This window comes from Mirounga angustirostris, unplaced genomic scaffold (assembly GCF_029215605.1).
Source record: "Mirounga angustirostris isolate CCGP_5_RB_7025 unplaced genomic scaffold, mMirAng1.0.hap1 SCAF_1, whole genome shotgun sequence".
NCBI lineage: Eukaryota > Metazoa > Chordata > Mammalia > Carnivora > Phocidae > Mirounga > Mirounga angustirostris.
Window position 1 is genome coordinate 205,644,783 of NW_026991709.1, and position 27,798 is coordinate 205,672,580.

At 44.5% G+C, this 27,798-nt stretch overlaps 1 protein-coding gene across 1 annotated transcript in view; it reads right to left on the reverse strand.

Annotated features, from left to right (window-relative positions):
• Positions 1-27,479, reverse strand: part of LOC123841239 (adhesion G protein-coupled receptor E2-like) — a 40,760-nt gene extending 13,281 nt beyond the window's left edge. The window contains exons 1-13 of the mRNA XM_064598515.1: positions 27,416-27,479; positions 27,059-27,196; positions 24,585-24,740; positions 21,212-21,358; positions 20,623-20,769; positions 20,490-20,536; positions 20,288-20,365; positions 14,286-14,463; positions 10,676-10,783; positions 10,287-10,510; positions 9,901-10,080; positions 1,262-1,459; positions 737-972 (exon numbers count right to left, since the gene is read on the reverse strand). Of these exons, the coding sequence (XP_064454585.1) occupies positions 737-972; positions 1,262-1,459; positions 9,901-10,080; positions 10,287-10,510; positions 10,676-10,783; positions 14,286-14,463; positions 20,288-20,365; positions 20,490-20,536; positions 20,623-20,769; positions 21,212-21,358; positions 24,585-24,740; positions 27,059-27,196; positions 27,416-27,461 (1,883 nt within the window). The 5' untranslated portion in view covers positions 27,462-27,479. The remainder of the gene's footprint in view (positions 1-736; positions 973-1,261; positions 1,460-9,900; positions 10,081-10,286; positions 10,511-10,675; positions 10,784-14,285; positions 14,464-20,287; positions 20,366-20,489; positions 20,537-20,622; positions 20,770-21,211; positions 21,359-24,584; positions 24,741-27,058; positions 27,197-27,415) is intronic.
• Between the last annotated feature and the right edge of the window lie 319 nt (positions 27,480-27,798).

Below are 27,798 nucleotides of genomic sequence, written 5' to 3' on the forward strand. Positions count from 1 at the left end.
GAATCTCAGCTCTGCCGCTTACTAGCCAAGCACCTTGGGGCATTTAATTTAACTATCTGTGGTTCAGTTTTCATCTGTAAAATTGGGCAAATGACTGTACTTAACTCATAGTGTTAATGTGAGGATTAAGCGAGTTAACACAATCAAAAATGGTTACAAAAAAGCATGGCATAAAGTAAGCACCTTCTAAATCTTAACTATAATACAATCTATTACTTCATTATTTAAATCAACTCCCCTTTTCCAAATGAAAACATTGGAACATCTGAAAGGATTTGGAAAAAGAACCATGAGAGACTATAGACTCTGAGAAACAAACAGGGTTTTAGAGGGGAGGGGGGAGGGGGGATTGGTTAGCCCAGTGATGGGTATTAAGGAGGGCACATACTGCATGGAGCACTGGGTGTTATACGAAAACAATGGATCGTGGATCACCACATCAAAAACCAATGATGTATTGTATGGTGACTAACATAACATAATAAAATTTAAAAAAGAAGAAGAAGAAGTAGATTCAATTTTTTTAATGATGTCCTAAGCACTTCTTTGGCTTCAGTTTTGCTATTCAAAGGACAGAGGTTTAAAGACATGCTGCTTAATTATTATAATTTTCCACCAGAAAAATGTCCTAAGGATTATTACTTCATGTGTCTTCTCTGTATTATGCTCGGGCATAATAAAAAATGCTACTCTGGTTCTAGTGCTGACCATGATCATGTAGGGAATTTGCATTTACCGGGTGGGTGTTCCATAAAGGAGAGGCCTGGATGCAGCAGAAATGGCCACAATTATAGCCGGGACTCCATAGCCCACGGGGAACATGAGCTTCTTCATGACCCTGCTCACACTGGAGTAGTTGACCACCGTTAGGTTGCGTGCAGTGAGGAAGAGATTCAGACCCTCCAGCAGCATCCAGGTGAAGGACGCCAGGTAGAGATAGTGTAGGGCACCCGCAATGATGGTGCACAGCACCTGGGGGAGGAGAAAGGTGTCACCAGGAGGGATTGTCAGGGAGGAGGGTGGCCCCAGGACCCTTCCCATATCTTGCCATGGGGGAGAACTCTCATGTGTATAAAGAAGTTGTTAAGAGAAGGGTTCTTCTCTAGTTTTGTCAATGTGAAATAGGCTACTTACCCTTCAAAACTTCCCTTTGGGTCCTTGAGACCCAAAGCCATTTTATTAAGGTATCAGTGCAGCATGGCTCCATGAACTGAGCATCCCCTGGGGAAGAGCAGGGACTCCCCTATGACAATGTCAATACCTTGATCTCAGTCCGGTCGATGGCCATGAGGAAGAGCAGGTGGGCCAGGAAGAGGCAGATTGAAAGCTGCAGGTGGATCGAGGTGCTGGTGTTCTGGATGGCTTTGCACAGCAGGAAGGTGAGGGCTGCCAGGAGGAGGCACAGGAGAGAGAGGCCCAGCCCCAAGTAGGTGATCACAGCCAGCACGGGATCCTCCACCTGGGACCCAGCAAAGAGAAGCAAAGAGGACATCACAGTCACATTTTCCTGCTCTGGCATAATGACTCTTCCATTATTTTTTATTTTATTTTTTGGCGTAGCAACATCAAGAATGGAGGAACCAGGTTAATTTGTTATGTTATTCGGGAAATTCCTCCAGGTTCAGAATGCTAGAATTCTATGGGATTCTTTTTTTTATTATTATGTTATATTAATCACCATATATTACATCATTAGTTTTTGATGTAGTGTTCCCTAATTCATTGTTTGCGTATAACACCCAGTGCTTCATGCAGTATGTGCCCTTCTTAATACCCATCACCAGGTTAACACATACACCCACTCCCCTCCCCTCTAGAATCTCAGTTTGTTTTTCAGAGTACATCATCTCTCATGGTTCGTCTCTCCCTCCGATTTCCCTCTCTTCATTTTTCCCTTCCTACTATCTTCTTTTTTTTTTTTTTTTTTACATATAATGTATTATTTGTTTCAGAGGTACGGGTCTATGATTCAACAGTCTTATACAATTCATAGTGCTCACCATAGCACATACCCTCCCCAATGTCTATCACCCAGCCACCCCATCCCTCCCACCCTCCACCACTCCAGCAAGCCTCAGTTAGTTTCCTGAGATTAAGAATTCCTCATATCAGTGAGATCATAGGATACATGTCTTTCTCTGACTGACTTATTTCACTTAGCATAATACTCTCTAGTTCCATCCACGTCATTGCAAATGGAAAGATTTCATTTTTCTTGATGGCTGCATAATATTCCATTATATATGGGATTCTGAACTCATTCAGATCCTGCAAAAATCAAGGGATTGAGAGGGAAAAAAGATGGCAGAGGAGTAGGGACTCTATTTCAACCGGTCACATAAATTGAGCTGAATCTTACGTCAGCCTGAGAGGTAAGAGGATAGATCTGGATCTCTACAAACAGAATATCTCCGGTGTTTGGTTTTGAGGTATGAAGCGGAGAGCCAAGGTTCTGTGGGCAGATATCAGAATATAAATGGAAGGGGGAAGGACCCTCCGTGATCTTGCTCAGGAAGGCAAAAGCCTCCCACTCTGGGGACCAGGCACAGACACACAGACCAGTAGTGGCGGGGAAAAGACTTTAGGCAAGCCCCCCAGACTGAAACCTGGAGCTACAGGGACAGGCGGGCAAAACGGGGGCAGCTTGTGGTTTTAGAAGTACAAAGGGCAGAGACGTGTCCGGCCCTGGAAGCGACAGCTGGGAGCGCTGCTGTGGGGTGCACAACCCAGGACACTGTGGTTTTTAGCACCACAGACAAAAATGGAGACAGTGTGGCCTGGAGAGCTCACTGAAGAACAGACTGCGATTTCTCTGTTCTGGGACAGAGGTTTGGAAACGGACACTTCTGCTCTGACTCTCAGAAGAGACGCAGAAAACTGCCAGGGAAAGCAGCCAGAGAACAAAAGCCCCAAAAAAACAATTTTCACTGAGCCCATCCACCCTACAGGGGGCAGGGCAACTCTGCCCAAACAGAGTTGCCTGAGTAACAGTGCAGTGGGCCCCTCCCCCAGAAGACAGGCTGGGAGAACAAGAGGGCAACAACCCTAAGGTCCCTAGAAAACAGATGCATCTTGCTTCGTTATGGTCAGTAATTTGGACTCTGTACATTCCCTCAACCAACCCTCAACAGAATGACTAGGAGGAGGAACCCCCAACAAAGAAAAGAATCAGAGACTGTGGCCTCTGCCACAGGTCTAATGGGTATGGATATAACCAAGATGTCAGAAATAGACTTCAGAGTAACAATTATGAAGGCAATATCTAGGCTTGAGAAAAATATTAACGAGAATATAGAATCTCTAAGGGCACAAATGAGATCTAATCAGGCCAAAATTAAAAATGCTATGAATGAAATGCAGTCTAAACTGGATGCTCTGACTGCCAGGGTAAACAAGGCAGAACGAACTAGTGAGCTAGAGGATAAGATGATAGCAAAGAAGGAAACCAAGGCGGCATGGGAAAAATAAATTAAAATGAAAGGGATCAAATTGAGAGAGATTAGTGACTCAGTGGAACATCCAATATCAGAATTATTGGGATCCCTGAGGTTTTGGAAAGAGAGAAAGGACTAGAAAATATCTTTGAGCAATTTGTAGCTGAGAACTTCCCTAATCTGGGGAGTGAAACAAACATTCATGTCCTAGAGGCAGAGAGGACCCCTCCCAAGATCAAGGAAAACAGACCAATGCCCTGGCATGTAATAGTAAAACTCGCAAATCTTAGAACCAAGGAAACCATCTTAAGGGCAGTTAGGGGGAAGAGATTCTGTATGTACAGAGGGAGGAACATCAGAATAATGTCAGACCTATCCACAGAAACCTGGCAAGCCAGAAAGGCCTGGCAAGACATATTCAGGGTACTAAATGAGGAGAACATGCAGCCAAGAATACTTTATCCAGCAAGGCTGTCATTTAGAATGGATGGAGAGATGCAGAGCTTCCAAGACTGGCAGAAACTAAAAGAATATGTGACCACTAAGCCAGCCCTGCAAGAAATAGTAAGGGGGGTTCTATAAAAGGAGAAAAACCCCAAGAGAGATATAGAACAGAAATATACAGGGACAATCGATAGCAACAAGGTCTTCACAGGCAACATGATGACAAATAATTCATATCTTTCAATAATCACTCTCAACGTGAATGGCCTAAGTGCTCCCATGAAAAGGCACAGGGTTGCAGATTGGATAAAAAGACAGGACCTATCCATATGCTGTCTACAAAAGACTCATTTTGAACCTAAAGATACATCCAGACTGAAGGTGAAGGGATGGAGATCCATCTTCCATGCCAACGGGCCTCAAAAGAAAGCTGGGCTGGCAATTGTCATATCAGACAAATTAGATTTTAAACTAAAGACTGTAGTTAGAGACACAGAACAACACTATATCATTCCTAAAGGGTCTATCCAACAAGAAGATCTAACAATTGTAAATATCTAAGCCCCCAGGGGCGCCTGGGTGGCTCAGTTGGTTAAGCGACTGCCTTCAGCTCGGGTCATGATCCTGGAGTCCCGGGATCGAGTCCCACATCAGGCTCCCTGCTCAGCAGGGAGTCTGCTTCTCCCTCTGATCCTCCTCCCTCTCATGCTCTCTGTCTCTCATTCTCTCTCTCGCAAATAAAAATATATATATATATCTATGCCCCCAACATGGGTGCAGGTAACTACATAAGCCAACCATTAACCGAAATATAGTCATATTGATAAAAATACATTAGTAGTAGGAAACCTCAATACTCCACTCTCAGCAACGGACAGATCATCTAAGCAGAAAATCAAGAAACAAGAGCTTTGAATGACACACTGGACCAGATGGGCTTCATAGATATATACAGAACATTCCACCCTAAAACAACATTCTTCTCAAGAGCACATGGAACTTTCTCCAGAATAGACCACATACTGGGTCACAAATCAGGTCTCAACTTATATCAAAAGATTGAGATTATTCCCTGCATATTCTCAGACCATAATGCTTTTTTTTAATTCTCTTATGTTGGTCACCATATAGTACATCATTAGTTTTTGATGTAGTGTTCCATGATTCATTGTTTGCGTATAACACCCAGTGCTCCAAGCAATACATGCCCTCCTTAGTACCCATCACCAGACAAACCCATCCCACAACCTCCTCCCCTCTAAAACCCTCAGTTTTTTTCTCGGAGTCCACAGTCTCTCATGGTTCATCTCCCCATCCAATTTCCCCCACCCCTTCATTTTTCCCATCCTTCTCCTAATGTCCTCCATGCTATTCCTTATGCTCCACAAATAAGTGAAACCATATGATAATTGACTTTCTCTGCTTGACTTATTTCTTTTTTTTTTATTTTATTATGTTATGTTAATCACCATACAATACATCATTAGTTTTTGATGTGGTGATCCATGATCCATTGTTTTCATATAACAGCCAGTGTTCCATACAGTATGTGCCCTCTTTTATACCCATCATTGGGCTAACCAATCCCCCCTCCCTCCTCCCTTCTAAAACCCTGTTTGTTTCTCAGAGTCCATAGTCTCCCATGGTTCATCTCTCCCTCTGAATTCCAGCCCCCTTCATTTTTCCCTTCCTTCTCCTGATGTCCTGCATGCTATTCCTTATGTTCCACAAATAAGTGAAACCATATGATAATTGACTTTCTCTTCTTGACTTATTTCACTTAGCATACTCTCTTCCAGTCACATCCATGTTAATGTAAAAGTTGGTATTCATCTTTTCGGATGGCTAATACTCTATCATATATGGACTACATCTTCTTTATCCATTCCTCTGTTGCAGGGCATATCAGCTCTTTCCACAGTTTGGCTATTGTGGACATTGCTGCTATGAACATTGGGGTGCATATGGCCCTTATTTTCACTACATCTGTGTCTTTGGGGTAAATAACCAGGAGCGCAATTGCTGGGTCATAGGGTAGCTCTATTTTTAATTTTGTGAGGAACCTCCACATCAACTTATGTTGAAAAAGCATTTGACAAAATACACGATCCTTTCCTGATTAAAACTCTTCAGAGTGTATGGATAGAGGGAACATTCCTCAATATCATAAAAACCATCCATGGAAAGCCCACAGCAAATACCATTCCAAATGGGGAAAGGTTGAGAGCCCTTCCCTTGAGATCAGGAACATGACAAGGATGCCCACTCTCACCTCTATTGTTCAACATAGTACTAGAAGTCCTAGCAACAGCAATCAGACAACAGAAAGAAATAAAAAGTATTCAAATTAGTAAAGAAGAAGTCAAACACTCTCTCTTCGCACATGACATGGTACTTTATGTGGAAAACCCAAAAGACTCCACCCCCAAATTACTAGAACTCATACAGCAGTTCAGTAATGTGGCAGGATATAAAATCAATGCACAGAAATGAGTTGCTGTCCTATACACTAGCAATGTAACTGTAGAAAGAGAAATTGGAGAATTGATTCCATTTACAATAGCACCAAAAACCATAGCATACCTGGGAATAAACCTAACCAAAGAGGTAAAGGATCTATACTCTAGGAACTACAGAACACTCATGAAAGAAATTGAAGACACAGCAGCAATGTCCACAATAGCCAAACTGTGGAAAGAGCCAAGATGCCCATCGACAGATGAGTGGATAAAGAAGATGTGGTATATATATACAATGGAATATTATGCAGCCATCAAAAGGAATGAGATCTTGCCATTTGCAACGACGTGGATGGAACTGGAGGGTATTATGCTCAGCGAATTAAGTCAAACAGAGAAAGACATATATCATATGACCTCACTGATATGAGGAATTCTTAATCTCAGGAAACAAACTGAGGGTTGCTGGAGTGGGGGGTGGGGTGGGAGGGATGGGGTGACTGGTGATAGACACTGGGGAGGGTACGTGCTCTGGTAAGCGCTGTGAATTGTACAAGACTGTTGAATCTCAGATCTGTACCTCTGAAACAAATAATGCAATATATGTTAAGAAAAAAAAAAGAAGAAGGTAGCAGGAGGGGAAGAATGAAGGGGAGGAAATCGGAGGGGGAGTGGAACCATGACAGACTCTGGACTCTGAGAAACAAACTGAGGGTTATAGAGGGGAGGGGGGTGGAGGATGGGTTAGCCTGGTGATGGGTATTAAAGAGGGCACGTTCTGCATGGAGCACTGGGTGTTATGCACAAACAATGAATCATGGACCACTACATCCAAAACTAATGATGTAATGTATGGGGATTAACATAACAATTAAAAAGAAAAAAAGAAAAAAGGAAAAAAAGAAATTGAAGACACAAAAACATGGAAAAACACTCCATGCTCCTGGATTGGAAGAATGAACACTGTTAAAATGTCTATGCTACCCAGAGCAATCTATACTTTTAATGCCATCTCGATCAAAACACCAATGGCATTTTTCAAAGTGCTGGGACAAACAATCCTAAAATTTGTATGGAATCAGAAAAGACCCGAATCGCCAAGGAGATGTTGAAAAACAAAAAGAAAGCTGGGGGCATCACGTTGCCCGATTTCAAGCTATCTTACAAAGCCATGATCACCAAGACACCATGGTACTGGCACAAAAACAGACATATAAACCAATGGAACAGAATAGAGAGGCCAGATATGGACCCTCAACTATATGGTCAAGTAATCTTCAACAAAGCAAGAAAAAATATGCAATGGAAAAAAGACAGTCTCTTCAATAAATGGTGCCTGGAAAATTGGACAGCTATATACAGAAGAATGAAACTCGACCATTCTCTAACACCATACACAAAGGTAAACTCAAAATGGATGAAAGACCTCAATGTGAGACAGGAATCCATCAAAATCCTAGAGGAGAACACAAGCAGTAACCTCTTCGACATAGGCCACAGCAACTTCCTTCAAGACACAAGTCCAAAGGTAAGGGAATCAAAAGCAAAAATGAACTTTTGGGACTTCATCAAGAGAGAAAGCTTCTGCACAGCAAAGGAAACAGTCAACAAAACAAAGAGGCAACTCACGGAACGGGAGAAGATATTTGTAAATGACACTACAGATAAAGGGCTGGTATCCAAGATCTATAAAGGACTTCTCAATCTCAACACCCAAAAAAACAAATAATCAATTCAAAAAATGGGCAGAAGACATGAACAGACACTTCTCCAAAGAAGACATACAAATGGCTGACAGACACATGAAAAGATGTTCATCATCATTAGCCATCAGGGAAATTCAAATCAAAACCACACTGAGATACTACCTTACACCAGTTAGAATGGCAAAAATGGACAAGGCAAGAAACAACAAATGTTGGAGAGGTTGTGGAGAAAAGGGGACCCTCTTACTGTTGGTGGCAATGCAAGTTGGAAAACTTGGAAAACAGTGTGGAGGTTCCTCACAAAATTAAAAATAAAGCTACCCTATGACCCAGCAACTGCACTCCTGGGTATTTACCCCAAAGATACAGATATAGTGAAAAGAAGGCCATATGCACCCCAATGTTCATAGCAGCAATGTCCACAATAGCCAAACTGTGCAAAGGGCCAAGATGCCCTTCATCAGATGAATGGATAAAGAAGATGTGGTGCATATATACAATGGAATATTACTCAGCCATCAGAAAGGATGAATACCCAACATTTGCATCAACATGGAGGGGACTGGAAGAGATTATGCTAAGTGAAATAAGTCAAGCAGAGAAAGGCAATTATCATATGGTTTCACTTATTTGTGGAACATAAGGAACAGCATGCAGGACATTAGGAGAAGGAAGGGAAAAATGAAGGGGGAAATCGGACGGGGAGACAAACTATCAGAGACTATGGACTCCGAGAAACAATCTGAAGGTTTTAGAGGGGAGGGGGGTGAGGGGATGGGTTAGCCCGGTGATGGGTATTAAGGAGGGCACGAGCTTCATGGAGCACTGTGTGTTATACAAAAACAATAGATTGTGGATGACTACATCAAAAACTAATGAGGTATTGTATGGTGACTAACATAACATAATAAAATTAAATTAAAAAGAAAAACTATTGATGTGCTGTATGGTGACTAACATAACATAATACAAAAAAAAAATCAAAGGATAGGAGAGTCCTTCCTCAAGACAAAGCCCCAGAATTCACAATGGTTTGTTTTACTTTACAGGTCACCTGAGTGAGACATTAGTTTTGGTGACTGAGAGGAAGTGACCAGCTCACCTGGCCAGGGCAGCAAGCAAACATAGTTCCTAATCTACCTGTCCTCACTGGCTTCCCAGGCCCTCTGACCTCTGACACCACCATATCTTCCATTCTATAACCCCTAAACACTCCTGCCCTGAGGACACCTCTGTTATGCAAACTGTAATTTGGCAGTGATAGAAGGTATACACACACCTTCTATTGGGTTTTCAGCTAAAGGCCAAATTGTGTTGTTCTGAAAGGATTTTGCAGATGGAATTCAGGTCCTAATCAGTTGACTCTAAGAGAGAGAGTTTATCCTGGGTGGGCCCGGTCTAATCAGGGAGCCATCAAATCTCTGGGCTCTTCCTGGATTAAAAGATTCAAAATTAGAGACCATTTGAGGTGAGGGAGCTCCTCCTGCTGGCCTCTGGATAGAAATGTTGAAACACTGGTTGAGGGCAGCCAGAGAAGGAAAGCAGGTAGTCCTTAGTAGCCAAGCATGATCCCCTGATCACAGGCAGCAAGAAAGTGGAATCCCAGTCCTACCACTGCAAGGAATGAATCCTGCCAACAAACAGGGAGCTCACAGGAGGAACCTGAGCCACAGAGGAGAATGCAAATCTGGCTGATTTCAGGCTTGTAAGACCCTGAGCAGACAATTAGCTATGCCCTGCCCAAGTGCTGCCCCAAAGAAACAAGATATAAATTTGGTTTTTTTTTTAAGCCCCGTATGTGGGGAAATATGTTTCAGAGCAATAGGCATGGAACGCAGCCTCTCTCAGGGCTCTCACCGGCACATCGTAGTGGGCCATGAGGATGGCAAAGCTGCTGAGGTGGGTGCACTGGCAGGTGGTGCCGGTGTCTCCAGTGGCCACCATCCTGCAGCCTGTGGTGGACCAATGACCATATCCATCCGGAGTGTGATTCCAGAAGACGCAGAACACCTTTTGTGTTGGCCCAGGGGTCAGTGACTGTAGAAACAGAGTGTAGGTGGGACCTGATTGTTCTGGTGCTCAGAAATGCATATCCAAAGCTGGCTTGCAAAAGGCTTTTTTGGGGAATGATGCAGCCATGGGGGAGCCCCCAAGAACCTCAATCAAGACTGAGCTGAGCAGCGAGGCTGTGCCCAAGACCCAGGCTCCTTCCACACCCACAGTCCCATCTCACCAGCACTCACATGGTGGGAAAAGATGAAGGTGATAGGGGAGTTGAGGTTCTGGGTGTCCCTGTTGCTCATAAAGGCAGAGATGACGTCTGAGAGCAGGACAGAGGAGACTCCTCGCAGCACGCCCTTTTGTGCCCCATGTGGAACTGCCTGCCTCTCAGGCCCCAGGACCAGGCGGGCCTCAGCCAGCAACTTGCCCATCCCCGGTGTGGAGACAAGGCCCACCACAGAAGGACCTGCAGGAAGAGGTCAATGTTGATACCTTGGGGTTCCCACAGGGCCCTTTTCTCCTCAGATGGATTCTTTGGGCCTCACTAAATCCCCCCTTCCCTTTAATCTTCAGTTCCCTGTTTGTCACATCCTTGGGCATCTTGTGACCTTCCCCCCATCTCAGCCAGTACCTGAGTCACCAGACTCGTGCACCACATCCCAGTTCAGCAGCATCTTCACCTGATTTGAACTCAAAGTGACATTTCTGTGTCCTTGCTCCTGCACCTTCAGGGACAGGTCTATGAGTGATAGGAGTTAGATAAGGGAGTTAGGTTAGTAATTGTGCCTGTGGGGTTGCTATAACACCATTATTTTATATGTGTGGTGGTAGGCACATGCACACACTCTCTCACACACACACACACAGTTACAAAGGACTATAAGAAAATACGATGAGCAATTGTACACCAACAAACTGGATAATCTAGATGAAAGTGACAAAATCCTAGAGACACACAAAGTACAAAAGTAACCGAAGAACAAATAAAATTGAACAGACCTATCACAGGCAAAGATAATAAACAGGTAAAAATTCCCCAAAATAAAAAGCCTAGACCAAATAGCTTTACTGGTGAATTCTGCCAACCTTTTAAGTAAGAATTAATAAGAATCCTTTGCAAATTCCTCCAAAAGTAGGAAAGGATAGAATACTGTCTAAATAATCTTATGAAGCCACCATCACCCTGATAACAAAACCAGAAAAATCCATTAGGAGAAAACTATAGACCAATATTTCTTGTGAGCATAGATGTAAAACAACCTTTAACAAAATATTAGGAATAAATCTACCCAAGGAGGTTCAAGACTTGTACACAACAAACTACAAAAAAAAATTGTTGGGATAAATGAGAGACCCTAAGTAACTGGGAAAACAGTCTATATTCATGGTTTAAAAGGCTTAATATTGATAAGATGGCAATATTTCCCAAAGAGGTCTACAGATTTAATATATACCATATCTATATTCCAAAAACATTTTTTTGGAAATGGAAAAGTCCATCCTAAAGTTCACAGGGCATTGCAAAGGGCCCAAACACCCAAAACAATCTTGAAAATGAAAAACAAAATTGGAGTACATACACCTCCTGATTTCAAAACTATTAACCTACAGTAATCAGAACAGTAGGGCACTGGCATAAGGATAGACATACAGACCAGTAAAATAAAATGGAAAGTCCAGGGTGCCTGGGTGGCTCAGTCTGTTAAGCATCTGCTTGGCTCGGGTCGTGATCCCATGGTCCTGGGATCGAGCCCCACATTAGGCTCCCTGCTCAACGGGGAGTCTGCTTCTCCCTCTGCCCCTCCCCCTCGTCATGCTTGCTCTCTCTCTCTCTCTCTCTCGCAAAAATAAATAAATTGAAAAAATTGAAAATCCGGAAATAAACCCATACATCTGTGGTCAATTGAATTCCGACAAGGGATGCCAAGACCTGGGGCGACTGGGTGGCTCAGTTGGTTAAGTGTCTGCCTTCGGCTCAGGTCATGATCCCAGGATCCTGGGATCGAGTCCCGCATCAGCTCCTTGCTCAGCGGGGGGGGGGGGGGGGGGGGGGGGGGGGGGGGGGGGCCGCTTCTCCCTCTGCATGCCGCTTTCCTTGGTTGTGCTTTCTCTTTCTCAATCTGACAAATAAATAAAAATCTTAAAAAAAAAACTAACATAATAAAATAAAATAATTAATTAATTAATTAATTTTAAAAATCTATTTAAAAAAAGGGATGCCAAGACCCTTCAGTGAAAAAAAAAAAAAGTCTCTTCAGCAAACAGTGTGGCACATCTGGATCTCCACTTGCAGTAGAAGGAACTGCACCTTACACAACAAACAAACATTAACTCAAAATGGGTCAAAGACCTATATTTATGAGCTAAAACCAGAACAGTTAGGAAGAAACACAGGTGTAATATTCATGGCCTTGGATTTGGCAATGGATTCTTAAAGAAGACACCAAATGCACACACAACAAAAGAAAAATAGAGAAAACAAAAGAGAAATTTCATCAAAACAGAAGCATCTGTTCATTTAAGTGAAAAGACAGTCTATGGAATGGGAGAAAGACTTAGCAAATCACATGTCTCATAGAGTGTACTATACAATATATAAAGAACTCTTACAGCTCAACAACCAAAAGCCAAACAAAGAATTAAAAAATAGGCAAAGGACTTGAATAGATGTTTCAAAAAATATATATACAAATATTCAACAATCACATAAAAAGATGTTAAATGTCATTAGTCATTTGGGAAAGGAAAATCAAAACCACAACAAGATATCCCCTGACATACACTAAAAAGGCTGAAGGAAAACAAAATGTAAGTACCAAGAGTTGCTGAGACTGTGGATATGGGAACCCTTGTGTGTTGCTGGTGGGGATGTAAAATGGTGCCTCCATTTTGGAAAAAGAGTTTGGTAGTTCCTCAAAAAGTTGAACACAGAGTGACCTCATTGCTTAGAAATTCCACTCCTGCAGCACCTGGGTGGCTCAGTCAGTCAAGCATCTGCCTTCAGCTCAGGTCATGATCCCAGGGTCCCGGGATCAAGCCCTGCTTTGGGCTCCCTGCTCCATGGGGGGGCCTGCTTCTCCCTCTCTCTCTGCCACTCCCCCTGCTTGTGCTCTCTCTCTCAGTCAAATAAATAAATAAAATCTTTTTTTAAAAAATCCACTCCTATGAAGAATGAGTGGGGGGAAATTGGAGGGGGAGACGAACCATGAGAGACGATGGACTCTAAAAAACAAACTGAGGGTTCTAGAGGGGAGGGGGTGGGAGGATGGGTTAGCCTGGTGATGGGTATTAAAGAGGGCATGTTCTGCATGGAGCACTGGGTGTTATGCACAAGCAATGAATCATGGAACACTACATCAAAAACTAATGATGTAATGCATGGTGATTAACATAACAATAAAAAATAAAAAAAATCCACTCCTATGTATGTATGCAAAGAGCTAAGAATAGTTATTCCAACAAAAACTTGTCCAGCAATATTCACAGCCATGCTATTCAAAATAGTCAAAAGCTGGCAACAACCCAAAAGTCAGTCACTGGATGAATGATACTCAAAAGGTACTATATCCACAATAATGGACTATTATTCAACCATAAAAAGGAAAGGAATTCCGCAACATGCTACAACAGGGATTCCCCTTGAGAACATGAGGCTGTGTGAAAGAAGCCAGACCATAAGGTCACCTATTGCATGATTCTATAGGTATGAAATGTTCAGAATATTCAAATCCACAGATACAGAAAACAGACTGGTGGCTGCCAGGGTCTAGGGAGGGAGAGATGAGAAGGGACTGCTTAGTGGGTACACTATTTACTTTTGGGTGATGAATATATTTTAGAAATGGAGGTGATGGTTGTACAACTCTGGGAGTGTACTAAGTGCCACTGAATTTTACACTTTCCTTAAAATGGTGAATTTTATATTACGTGAATCTTACCTCAATAAAACAAATCATACTTAAATATCAAGTATTATCAAATTTGCATTCTTCAAAATTTAACAAATTGTCTTCTTTTGAAGATGTTTCTATTTTGTTATCTTAAATTCTAATTATTTCATCTGTTGATAATTTATATTACAGTGAAAATGTGTATGATTTACAGTTTTATTCACTTAACCTTTTAATTGGCTTATGAGTTTAATACGGAGATATAAGCATGGTCACACACGCCAGTGAGGCTGGGAGACAAAGGAGGTGGGAACAGGCAGAGCAGAGCCTGGGGCAGACCCCAGTACTTACCTGTGCCTGCAGATGCATTGAAGGTCAATGTCCCACTGGGCAGGGCCTGGCTCAGGTTTCTCAGGACATCCTCCAGGCCAACAAGCAGGTTAGTGGCCACACAGTGCTGCTCTGAGTGGGGCAGGGCCTCCAGGTCGTCAGGGGTCTCCAGCAGCTCATCCACCTCCTGTATGAGGCCCTGGGGGGATGGAGACACAGAGCTAGTGAGCATGAAGACGCTGCTCACTCAGCCCCAGACAACAGACCCTGGAGACTCATTGGTAGATGAAGGTGGTACTGGATCAGAGTCCCTGGGTCTTTGCCCCTGAAATCCAGAAGTCAACCCTGTTCACAAACCAAGAATGACATTACCCCAGTGTTCAGAAACAGTAAGAAGAAAAGTAAATTTGTGATAGTACCGCCTCAGCAAGATGGCAGAGGAGTAGGAGACCTGGATTTCGTCTCCTCTCAGGAATTCAGCTGGATAGGGATCAAACCATTCTGAACACCTACAAACTCAACAGGAGATTGAAGAAAAGAATAGCAACAACTCTCTGAACAGAAAATCAACCACTTTCTGGAAGGTAGGACGTGTGGAGACGTGAATCCGAGGCGATATTCAGGAGGATAGATGGCGGGGGAGGGGCCTCCGTCTGCCGCTTCTGGCAAGTGATAGAGCAGCGGAGCACAAAATCAGAACTTTTAGAAGTGGGCTCTGCTGAGGGACGTCGGTCCAGTGGCTAAGCGGGGGGGGGGGGGGGAACCCTGACAGGACAGTGTGGTCTCAGGACCCTCGGGGTCACAGAAAGACCGGGGGTGCCTGAGTGTGACAGAGCTCCCAGTTATTGGAGCAGGGAAGCCAGCTGCAGAGACAGAGCCGAGGCGCGGGCTCTCAGCTCGGGGTTGCCATAAACCGTGATCCAGGGCACAGTCGGGCCACTGCTCCTCCATCAGGGACTGAACAAACGGCAGATCCTGGGAGACTCCCCTTCCTCCCCCGGGAGGAGTGGTGAGGGACCGCACCACAGGGATCTGCTGGAATTGGAGACTCCACACCGAGTCGGGTGCCAGAGATAGAAACGCTCGGTCACAAGCCGGGAGAGCACGGAGTGCGGCCGGAGACCGGGGAGACAGGAGTGACTGCTTTTCTCTGGGGATGCACTGAGGAGTGGGGCCCTGAGTTCTCGGCTCCTCTGGAGCAGAGATTGGGAGGCCGCCATTTTCACTTTCGTCCTGCAAATCCATGCGGAGAGCTTGCAGGGAACAAAAGCTCCCAAGAGGAAACCCGAGCAGATTACTTAGCCCAGACCAGGCAAGAGTGGGGCAATTCCACCTCTGGCAAAGACATTTGGGAACCACAGCAACAGGCCCCTCCCCCAGGAGATCAGCAAGAACAGCCAGGCAAGGCCAAGTTTACCTATCAATGAGAACGGCAGAACTCCAGCGCTAGGGGAATACTGCACATAGAATTCATGGCTTTTTTACCATGATTCTTTAGTCTTTCAAAGTTAATTCTTTTTAACTATCGTTTTTTTTTTTTTTTTCCCTTTTTCAACCAACATCTTGTCAATCCCTTTTTTAAAAAACATTTTTATTTCTCATTTTTAGAGTCATATTCTATCCCTTCACAGTAGTTACCCTTATTTTTGGCATATATATATATATATATATATATATATATATATAAGTTGTTCTCGTTTTAAAATTTTGAGATACAGTTTCTTCTAACAGACCAAAATATACCCTAAATATCTGGTGTATGGTTTTGTTCTAGTCTCCTGCCTGATCACATTCTCTCCCCCCACCTTTTTTAAATCCTCTTCTTTCTTTTTACAACCAACTTCTTATCAATTCCTTTTATATCTTTTATAATTTTCATCTTTACAGTCATAGTCCATCCCTTCATCATATGTACCTTTGCTTTTGTACATATATAAGTTTTTCTTTCTTTAAATTTTTGGGAGGCACTTTCTTCTAACAGACCAAAATAAGCCCCAAATCTAGTGTGTGGCACTGATCTGTGCACCAGCCTGATCATATTTCATCATATTCTGTTTCTTGTTTCTTTGTTTTTATCCTTTTTTTTTTCTTTTTTCTTTCTTTCCCTTTCTTTTCGCCCAGTTTCAGGTATTTTCTGATTTGTTTAGAGTATATTTTCTGGGGACATTGTTACCCTGTTAGCATTTTGTTGTCTCATTCATCTATTCTCCTCTGAACAAAATGACAAGATGGAAAAAAATCACCTCAACAAAAAGAACAAGAAGCAGTACTGACTGCCAGGGCCCTACTCAATACGAACATTAGTATGATGTCAGAAGTAGAGTTAAGAATGGTGGTTTTAAAGACACTAGCTAGGCTTGAAAAAAGCATGGAAGTTATTAGAGAAACCCTTTCTGGAGAAGTAAAAGAACTAAAATCTAACCAAGTCGAAAACAAAAAGGCTATTAATGAGGTGCAATCAAATATGGGGGTGCTAACTGCTAGGATAAATGAGGCAGAAGAGGGAATCAGTGATTTAGAAGACCAAATGATGGAAAATAAAGAAGCTGAGAAAAAGAGAGATAAACAACTACTGGATCATGAGGGCAGAATTCAAGAGAGAAGCGATACCATAAGACAAAACAACATTAGAATAATTGGGATCCCAGAAGAAGAAGAACGAGAGAGAGGGGCAGAAGTTATATTGGAGCAAATTATAGCAGAGAACTTCCCTAATTTGGTGAGGGAAACAAGCATCAAAATCCAAGAGGCACAGAGAAGCCCTCTCAAAATCAATAAAAATAGGTCAACATGCCAACATCTAATAGTAAAACTTACAAGTCTCAGAGACAAAGAGAAAATCCTGAAAGCAGCTCGGGAGAAGAGCTATGTAACCTACAATGGTAGAAACATTAGATTGGCAACAGACCTATCCACAGAGACCTGGCAGGCCAGAAAGGACTGGCAGGATATATTCAGAGCACTAAATGAGAAAAATATGCAGCCAAGAATACTATATCCGGCTAGGCTGTCATTGAAAATAGAAGAAGAGATAAAAAGCTTCCAGGACAAACAAAAACTAAAGGAATTTGCAAACACAAAACCAGCCCTACAAGAACTATTGAAAGGGGTCCTCTAAGCAAAGAGAGACCCTAAAAGCAACATAGACCAGAAAGGAACACAGACAATATACAGTAACAGTCACCTTACAGGCATTACAATGGCACAAATTCATATCTTTCAATAGTTACCCTGAACGTAAATGGGCTAAATGCCCCAATCAAAAGACACAGGCTATCAGATTGAATAAAAAAACAAGACCCATCTATATACTGTCTGCCAGAGACTCATTTTAGGCCCAAAGACACACCCAGATTGAAAGTAAAGGAGTGGAAAACCATTTACCATGCTAATGGACACCAAAAGAAAGCTGGGGTGGGAATCCTTATATTAGACAAATGAGATTTTAAATCAAAGGCTGCAATAAGAGATGAGGAAGGACACTATATCCTACTTAAAGGGTCTATCCAACAAGAAGATCTAACAATTGTAAATATGCCCCTAACATGGGAGCAGCCAATTATATAAGCCAGTTAATAACAAAAGCAAAGAAACACATCAACAACAATACATTGATAGTGGGGGGCTTTAAAAACCCTCTCACTGAAATGGACAGATCATCTAAGCAAAAGATCAACAAAGAAATAAAGACTTTAAATGGCACACTGGACCAAATGGACTTCACAGATATATTCGGAACATTCCATCCCAAAGCAACACAATACACATTCTTCTCTAGTGCCCATGGAACATTCTCCAGAATAGATCACATCTTAGGTCACAAATCAGGTCTCAACTGGTACCAAAAGATTGGGATCATTCCCTGCCTATTTTCAGACCACAATGCTTTGAAACGAGAACCCAATCACAAGAGGAAAGTCAGAAAGAACTCAAATAGATAGCAGCTAAAGAGCATCCTACTAAAGAATGAATGGGTCAACCAGGAAATAAAAGAAGAATTTAAAAAATTCATGGAAACAAATGAAACACAACTGTTGAAAATCTTTGGGATGCAGCAAAGGCAGTCCTAAGAGGAAAGTATATAACAATATGAGCCTTTCTCAAGAAACAAGAAAGGCCTCAAGTACACAATCTAACCCTACACCCAAAGGAGCTAGAGAAAAAACAGCAAATAAAACCTAAACCCAGCAGGAGAAGAGAAATAATAAAGATCAGAGCAGAAATCAATGAAATAGAAACCAGAAGAACAGTAGAACATATCAATGAAACAAGGAGATGGTTCTTTGAAAGAATTAACACGATTGATAAACCCCTGGCCAGACTTATCCAAAAGAAAAGAGAAATGACCCAAATCAACAAAATCATGAATGAAAGAGGAGAGATCACAACCAACACCAAAGAAATACAAACAATTATAAGAACATATTGTGAGCAACTCTATGCCAGCAAATTAGATAACCTGGAAGAAACGGATGCATTCCTAGAGATGTATCAACTACCAAAACTGAACCAGGAAGAAATAGAAAACCTGAACAGACCTATATCCACTAAGGAAATTGAAGCAGTTATCAAAAATCCCCCAACAAACTAAAACCCAGGGCCAGATGGCTTCCCAGAAGAATTCTACCAAACATTTCATGAAGAATTAATACCTATTCTTCTGAAACTGTTCCAAAAAATAGAAATGGAAGGAAAACTTCCAAACTCGTTTTATGAGGCCACCATTACCTTGATCCCCAAACCAAAGACCCCATCAAAAAGGAGAATTACAGACCAATATCCTTGATGAACACGGATGTAAAAATTCTCACCAAAATATTAGCCAGTAGGATCCAACAGTACATTAAAAAGATTATTCACCACGACCAAGTGGGAATTCTCCCTGGGCTGCAAGGCTGGTTCAACATCCGCAAATCAATCAATGTGATATGATACATTAATAAAAGAAAGAACAAGAATCATATGATCCTCTCAGTAGACGCAGAAAAAGCATTTGACAAAGTACAGCATCCTTTCTTCATCAAAACTCTTCAGAGTATAGGCATAGAGGGTACATACCTCAATATCATAAAAGCCATCTATGAAAAACCTACAGCGAATATCATTCTCAATGGGGAAAAACTGAGAGCTTTCCCCCTAAGGTCAGGAACGCGGCAGGGATGTCCACTATCACCACTGCTATTCAACATGGTATTAGAAGTCCTAGCCACAACAATCAGACAACAAAAAGAAATCAAAGGCATCCAAATTGGCAAAGAAGAAGTCAAACTCTCACTCTTTGCAGATGATATGATACTTTATGTGGAAAACCCAAAAGACTCCACCCCAAAACTGCTAGAACTCATACAGGAATTCAGTAAGTGGCAGGATATAAAATCAATGCACAGAAATGAATGGCATTCCTATACACCAACAACAAGACAGAAGAAAGAGAAATTAAGGAGTCAATCCCATTTACAATTGCACCCAAAACCATAAGATACCTAGGAATAAATCTAAGCCAAGAGGCAAAGAATCTGTACTCAGAAAACTATAAAATACTCATGAAAGAAATTGAGGAAGACACAAAGGAATGGAAAAACATTCCATGCTCATGGATTGGGAGAACAAATATTGTGAAGATGTCAATGCTACCTAGAGCAATCTACACATTTAATGCAATGAGGGGAGGGGGGTGGGAGGATGGGTTAGCCTGGTGATGGGTATTAAAGAAGGCATGTACTGAATGAAGCACTGGGTGTTATATGCAAACAATGAATGATGGAACACTACATCTAAAACTAATGATGTAATGTATGGTGATTAACATAACATAATAAAAAAAGAAAGAAAAGTCATTTGTGGGTGCAGGGGGTGTCTAACAGTGAGTAGGAATGCCTGCATGTCTGCTCTTCCCACCCACCCTGGGAGAGGCAGGGCCTCATAGAGGAAGCCAGTGTGTTGGGGCTGCCTCCTCCTAGTCCATAGCTTGCCAGGCCTCTTTGGGATGCCTCCACTTTCCCTCTCCTGGTACGTGCCCTTACCTGGATGGTGTCCTGAGCCAAGGCTGGCTTGAAGTCTCTGCGCAGATCTTGGACTTTTTCAAAGAAACGGGAGAGTCTCTAGGATAGAGATGTACAGATCAGAGAGCCCGAATTGTGGGTTGGGGAGCTGAGGGAAAATGGGTGGATCAAGCGAGCTGCACAGAGGGATTCCTGCCTCCTGGTCCCTGCTGGGGCCACTCACCTGGCTCTTGATTCCAGGGGGTGGGGTCCAGGTGGGGAAGGACACCTCTGCAGGGGATAGAACACCATTCATTAGGTGTGAGAGTATCTGTGTGTGTCAGGGGTGGGGTCTGGGGTAAGGTCAGACCAGGTACCTTCACAGGTGGTGTTGGGCTGCCTATTCTGGAATCCGGGTTTGGGCTCCCAGCCCCGGTGACAGTGGCATTTGTACGAGCCCATGGTGTTGATGCAGACGGTGGACTCGTGGCACATAGGCTGCCCAGAGCTGCACTCATCCACATCTGGGGACACAAAGATGGGAGTCAGGACCCCTTTCCCCTCCGTGTCCTGCCCCCTTTTCCTCTGTTAGTGTCTCCCCTTGGCTGGAGGTGATATCACCCGCTGAACCCACATCCTGGTGATGCAGGGGTCATGGGAAGTGTGGGAAGCCTGACATGAAGCACGTGAGCCCTGTACAGATGTGCAGGTTGTGACTATAGAAATACCTTTGTCCCAGGTAGTAATTAGCTGCTGTCTGGGGTCTCCAAGGAGCCTGCTCCTCAGTACCCCAGCTCCTTCTCCAAGACCCCCCAGATCTTTTCCCAACCAGCATCAAAAGAATTAACGCCTGGCACAGCAGGGCACCCCCAGGGGTCATTCTGCTTGGTTTGTGTTGGTGCCACTGAATATGTGATCAGATGTTCTGAGTGTGGGTCTCCAGGATGTGGCGTCTGAGCTCTGTACCTTCACAGATGGTGTCCTTGGGGCCATTGGGGGACCCAGGAACTGGCTTCCAGCCAGGGCGGCAGCGGCACTCGTAGCCCCCAATGTTGTTGAGGCAGTGGGTGGAGTTGTGACATGGGTTCTGCCCTGACGTGCACTCATTCACATCTGAGGACAAAGCCAGAGGGTCAGGGTCCCCTCCACTCACTGCACCCATCCTGCCTGCCCCTTCTCTCAGATTCCTTACTACTTCACACCAAGGAAACACACACACACACACACACACACCATGTGCCAACCATCTAGCCTGTCAAGATAAACTTTATGATAGCATTTTCTATTGTAAAAACTTCATACTCTCGGATTGTCCCTGTAAGGTGGACAGGGTAGAACCATGTGTATGTGTCACCCAGACAAAGCTGAGACCCTTCCTATATCATGCAGATTAGACTAGGTGTCAGGTTCAGGGAGGTGGGGAAGCTGTGAAGGGCCTCTAAGCAGGGAGGCTGTGACACTGAGCTGCCTTCGTGTTGACTCAGTGGATGGACTGATGGCATGGGTGCAGTTTGGGACAGCAGTGACCAGCAGGGTCAGCCGTGCCCTGTACAGCCCAGATTCCCTGTCTCTTCACTGCTTGCACTGAGCATACACCGTCCTGAAAGTACTGCTGCATCTCCACTCCCAAAGCTCCTTATGGCAGCTTCCTTCAAGATGAGCTCAGCAGGGACAGTATCCTCCTTTTCAAGCAAAAACTGTGGCAAAAGGAAACTGAGTCATGGGAGCTAGACTTCCCAATCAAGGCTCTTAGTCATTTCCTCCTCAGCTCAGGACTGAGCTTCCCCTTCTCAGAGCTAGAAGTGACACTTCCTGTTTGGATGTGACAGATGAGGAGGGGCAGGTGTGGGGGTGCACAGAGAGGCGGGGGGCTCCAGAAGGGAACCCCAGGCTCAGAAGGCCCTGTTGCCTCCCTGCCCTGTGCTGGAATCTTCTGGAGAGGTGGGCACTGGCAAGTGTAGCTGTACTGGGTGTTGATGCAGATTCCGTGGCTTTTACAGACTCTGGGTTTCAGCTGACATTCGTCCACAGCTGCAGGGGGAAGGAGAGGGTGATGGGTGCCTCCACTTGTTTCCCATGATAGAAGCATCTGGAAAGCCCCATTGTCTCTTCCCTGGTGAGTGGGTGCCTTTTCTAATTCACATGGAGGCATGCTATGGGCAAGCATGGTGGCTCAGATGTTCTGTTTCCAGATGTTGCCAGAAGTGGACCAAGTCCTCCCCGTCTGTCAGCTCTGGTTCCCTCCGTCTCTCTGGACACCTCTCAGGTAGGGCAGGGACATCATGGCCACCTGTGTTTCAGCCTGAGGACTTGGACAAGTCCAGGGTGGACCTTCCTGGGAACCAAGTGCAAGGGAAATAGTGTTCCCCAAGCAGGACCATCTTGGCTCCCAGTGATGGCTTTTGTCCTACTTTCCCAGAGCAACTGCTTGCTGCCTGAGTTGCCATTGGAATCCCAGTGACCCTAGCAGGACAGCTTGTTCTCATCCACACTATCTCTGAGACTCCAGCTCCATGGAGAGGGACCAAGACCCACGCCTGAGCCAGGCTCCTTAAGGAGAAGGCTTTCTATAGAGGAAGGGAGATGATGATGCCAGCCAGTCCTGGGCCACCCAGATAATGGGCAGCAAGCTGAGGAGGACACTGGGGGCTGATGTTCAGCCGAGCAGTCTTGGGGTGATGAAGGTGACTTTTTCTGATTCCCATGAAGGCATTTCTAGACTGGCAGAAAGTGGTGTGAACCCACATCTGAGCAAGGCAAGTAGTGAGCAAGGGCTGATTGGCTGGAATGAGGAATGAGTGCTGATGGCGAGGGGTGCAGGGGTTTTTGTCTTCTTGGCCATGTGACCCTGTGGGCCCTGCCAATGGGCTCAGCCTCCATCTTCTGTCCCCAAGTGGTCTAAGTTGACATGGGACCTGGGTTGACCGCCTTGGAAGAGTGTTGGGCTTGAGGCAATGGTCTCCTATTTGCCCTTTCTTGCCATTTGGTCCAGATGAGACCCTCTTCCATTCACCTGAATCTCCAAGTTTGTGGGGTGGTCTACATCACCCTTCCCCTCCACCAACACAACCTCCCAGATCCTGGTCATCCAATTTGCCTCAGGTCAGTGAATTGAAATTTTTAGGGAGAGTCAGGCAGAGCCTTACACGGGGAAATAGATGGAGGCCAAGCAGATGAGAAGCAAGTCAAGCTGGAGGAAGCGTCTTCTCCAGGTGGGGATGTTGGCCAGGGACAGGGCCAGCTGGGAAAGATGGGCCCTGCCTCGAATCCCCCCTCTTCCCATGTTTCTGGACAGGGTCCCTGGATTCCTCAGGACATGGGTCTGAGAGAGCTCCCAGTGTGGCCAAGCCCATGTGGGCTCCAGTGGGGGCATCAGTCATCATGACAGTCATTGATGATGGTGATTGTGTTGGATCCATTGGTGATGGATATTGTGTTGGAATAAACATGCTCTCAGCTTGTGAAGTATATGATGCCATCTCTCTCTCTTCTGCTTTATGAAAATAAGGTACCAACTTGGTATTTGTCCAAACATACAAAAATACTGATTCAAAGGGATGCATACACCCCAATGTGTATAGCAGCATTATCAACAATAACCAAACAATGGAAAGTGCCCAAATGTCCATCAACGGAAGAATGGATAAGGAAGAAGTGGTATATATATATATATATATATATATATATATATATATATATATATATATATATATATATCCAATGGAGTTTAGTCAGTCATCAAAAACAATGAAATCTTGCCATTTGCAATGATATGGATGGAACTAGAGTATATTTGCTAAGTGAAATAGTCAGAGAAAGACAAATACCATATGATTTCACTCATATTTAAGAAAAAAACAGATGAACATGGAGGGGGGAGAAGAGAGGCAAAACAGGAAACAGATTCTTAACTATAAAAACCAAAATGCTGGTTACCAGGGGGGAGGTGATAGGGGATGAGCTAAATAGGTGATAGGGATGAAGGTTGGCACATGTCCTGATGAGCACTGGGTGTTGTATAGAGGCGATGAATCACTAAATTCTACACCTGAACTTAATATTACACTGTATGTTACTTAACTGGAATTTAAATAAAAACTTAAAAATAAAAAGAAAATAAATAAATAGATAAGAGAAAATAAAAGAAGATGCCACGCAGGCAAGGAGGACATTCCAAAATTATAGAAATGACCCTCTGGAGAGGGTTCTGAGCCTTGGAGTCTGGAAAGGGAGAGGATACCAGGTAGGTGCCCTGGACCTTCTCTGATGCCTGGAGAAAGTGTGATGAGTGACCCCAAAACTCATGGATGGGAAGTTGGAAGGTGCAGGTGGTTCTTACCTTGACACGTGTTCTCACTTTCATCCATGAACACTCTTGCCCCAGAAGCAGGCTTGTATCCTGGGCTGCACATGCAGCGGTAGCTCCCCTCTGTGTTCTGGCAATCTGCGAATTTTCCACAGGACACTACTGAAGGTGGTCCACACTCGTTGATGTCTGGAACACAACAGGGCAAAGGGTCACCTCCCAAAGATGTGAGTTCCCATAGGGCAGAGGCGCTGGCTTCCAGCCTGACTTGGCCAACAGGACTGGAGAGAACTCAGCTTGCAGGTGGCATTCCTGGGGCAGGTCTGGGCTGGAGCCAGATGCTCCAAATGCCTGCTCACTGTTCTGCATCTCTGCTCTCTGGCTGAAACTAAGGGCACCTAGATTCAGACACTCTGCTGTGCCATCATGGGGGCTGGAAGGAGGTCTGCATCCCCTTCTGCAGACCTTGTGGGGTGGACAGAGGCACTGAGTTTCTGGTTGCACTAGTGGGGACCTGGGGGTGGGCTCCAGTCAGGGTAACCGTGGCACTGAAGGCCACTCTCAATGCTGAGTCAGTGAAGGGAGTCATGGCTGGAGTCTGTCCAGGGTAACACTCTTTCACACCTGAGGATAAAGCCAGGTGATCAGGCCCCTGCCCACTGACAGCCTCCACCTCCCATTACTCACAGTGGCCCAAGTTCACCCCACAGTCTTCATCACCCGCTCCCCAAAGCTGCCCATGTCCGGCATTTTCAAGAAGCTCCAGGATATCTCTGGAGGAGTCTTGCTATCTCCAACCCTGGAGGAAGTTTCTCTTATCTGAACCATCACAGATACGAAAACGAGGAAGCAGCATGCAGGTTCTCACAGCTGAGTCACTGGTGGCTGTTGGGGGTGCGGGGTGTTTCTGGTCTCTTATCTCTCCCTGTTCTCAAAACATGAGAACAAAGTCCCATGAGCCAGGTTCATTGACTATCTCAGGGACCCACAGAGGTGGGGATCTGGCTCATCACGCTAAAAATAACAGTTTAATAAGAAGCAGCTAGACAAGAATGCATCAAAGCAGGGAAGAATATTTTCTCCTGTACATTCCAATCAGGGCAACAGGACTTTTAGAGCCTGAAAGGACTCATGGCATCATGCTGAGTCAGAGCAGGCAACTGGGTCCCCCAGAGCAGAGTTTCCTACCCAAACTCGTGGACATCCCTTCTAAGGCCCCAGGTCCAGACTGTGGGTGTCAGCACCAGAACATGACAGGATGTGGAAAGATGCACACCTGACACATTCGTGTTCACCCCATCTGGGCAATGGGCCTGCCCTCCTCTCTTCTCAGATGGTGGCAATGGTTGGACTCCTGCCTTCAAGGTTGTTGGATGGGGTGGAGTCAAGTGGGAGACAGGTGGGAAGGGGGCATGTGGGAGGTGAAGACATGATGGTGAAAAATCCTCAACCTGACAGGCGTGCTCCCAGGAAGGAGCTGGGATCCAGGCACACCATCAGCAGGGCTCTTTGTCATGCTCACCCAGCCACGAGTCTCCATGAGACACACATACAAATGCAGGAGGATCTGCTAGGGATAACTCTCGGGCATGGAGGGGCTGGGCGGGAGTCACAACACCACCTTTCACCACCTTTTATTCCCTGGTAGATTTACTTTCCCTCAAATATCAAATGACACATGGATACTTAGAAGGACAAAGAAAATTTAAAAAAAAAAAAATGAACACAAGAAAATCACCCATAAGTCCACTACAGGGACTACAGGGGAAATTTTAGGGGTATTTTTTTCTTATCTTTCCAAACATTAGGAATATTTTCATTCATTATTAGTAAATATGCATCTAAGATGATTTTCAGTACATGAAGAGTATTTCTTGGTGTAAAAACAGTGTAATTTCCCTTTTTCCCATTTTTATTGTAAAATTCACATAATATAAAATTTACCACCTTAACCATTTTAGTATAATGTCCTTTTATAGCCTGTGTTGTTGAAGAATAAAACTTAGTTTTCAACCCAGATCTAGGTTCAACCACCTTACTAATTTTGGGACTTTGGACAGGTCACTCAATCTCTTTGAGCCCAAATTTGGTCATTTAAAAAACCATGTAGCTCTGCCTGCCTCATGGGACTGCTGTGAGGAGAGAGGTGGGAAACCATGACTGTGAGGGGGAGGTCCTCCCCCTGAGCTCACACTAGGAGGAGAGGCTGAGATTCCAGGCCCTGGTTATTTCTTGCCTCTCCTTGCTTCCACAACCTCTCCTCTTTCCTTGTGCTATGAGAATAATCATAGTAATAACAGAAGTGACCATAATAAAGGCTTGTGTTTGGCAGTCTGCTCATACTAGTCTTTACCTAGGCTTCACACACGTAAATTTTAAATCTCACTCCATCCATGAGGAGTAGGTTCCCTAATTTATAGACAAGCAAATGGAGGCATAGAGAGAACTTCCCCCCATCACCTCCCTCCACCGTCTCCATGCCCCTGCACCACCCCAAGCCCCTGTACCTTCACAACGCTCAGAGCCATTGTAGAAGATCTCCCCAGATGAAGAATTGAATCCCGGAGAGCAACGACAGGAGGTGTCATTGAAAACAGCGGAGTTCACAGGGCAGTAGCGAGTTGAGTCTGTGAGACTCTGTGAGGCTGTGGGGACAGAGACCACAGTCAGAAGGCTCAAGAAATGGAGGGAGCCAGCTGCCAGCTAGGGGTCTAGGCGCAGAGGAGGGGAGGTGGAGGAAGGAGAGGAATGGCTGCCATTGGAAGAGGAAAAGACAGAAAACTCTGGACATTTGGGGAGGTAGAAATGGTCTCTGTTACCTCCAGAAGACCGGAGCCTCACTGGGGCTGGCTGGGCAGACTCACCGCTAGCCTTCTGGGATGCAGCTCCCAATGGCAAGAGCAGCAACATCAAGAGTCCTGGGGCAGAAAAAAGAGAGAGATGACAAAGAGAGGAGATGGAGCTCCAGGTTCAACCCTTGTCCTCACGGCCATTGCATCCTGGGAGGTGGCTCTGATGCTGTGGCCCATGGCTCTCCCAAGGCTCTAGTAATTTATGAAGATTTGAGGACCAGTCCTCTTCCCTCCCTCTCCTTGGACTCCCAAGGAATCACTCACTAACAGAGACCATCCTTATGGAACCTCCCTGCTACAGGCAAGGGGACAGAATATACGCAGGTGATGTCAGGGACACAACATAGAAATTCCAGCCTCTCCCAGGGGCACCTGGGTGGCTCAGTAGGTTGAGG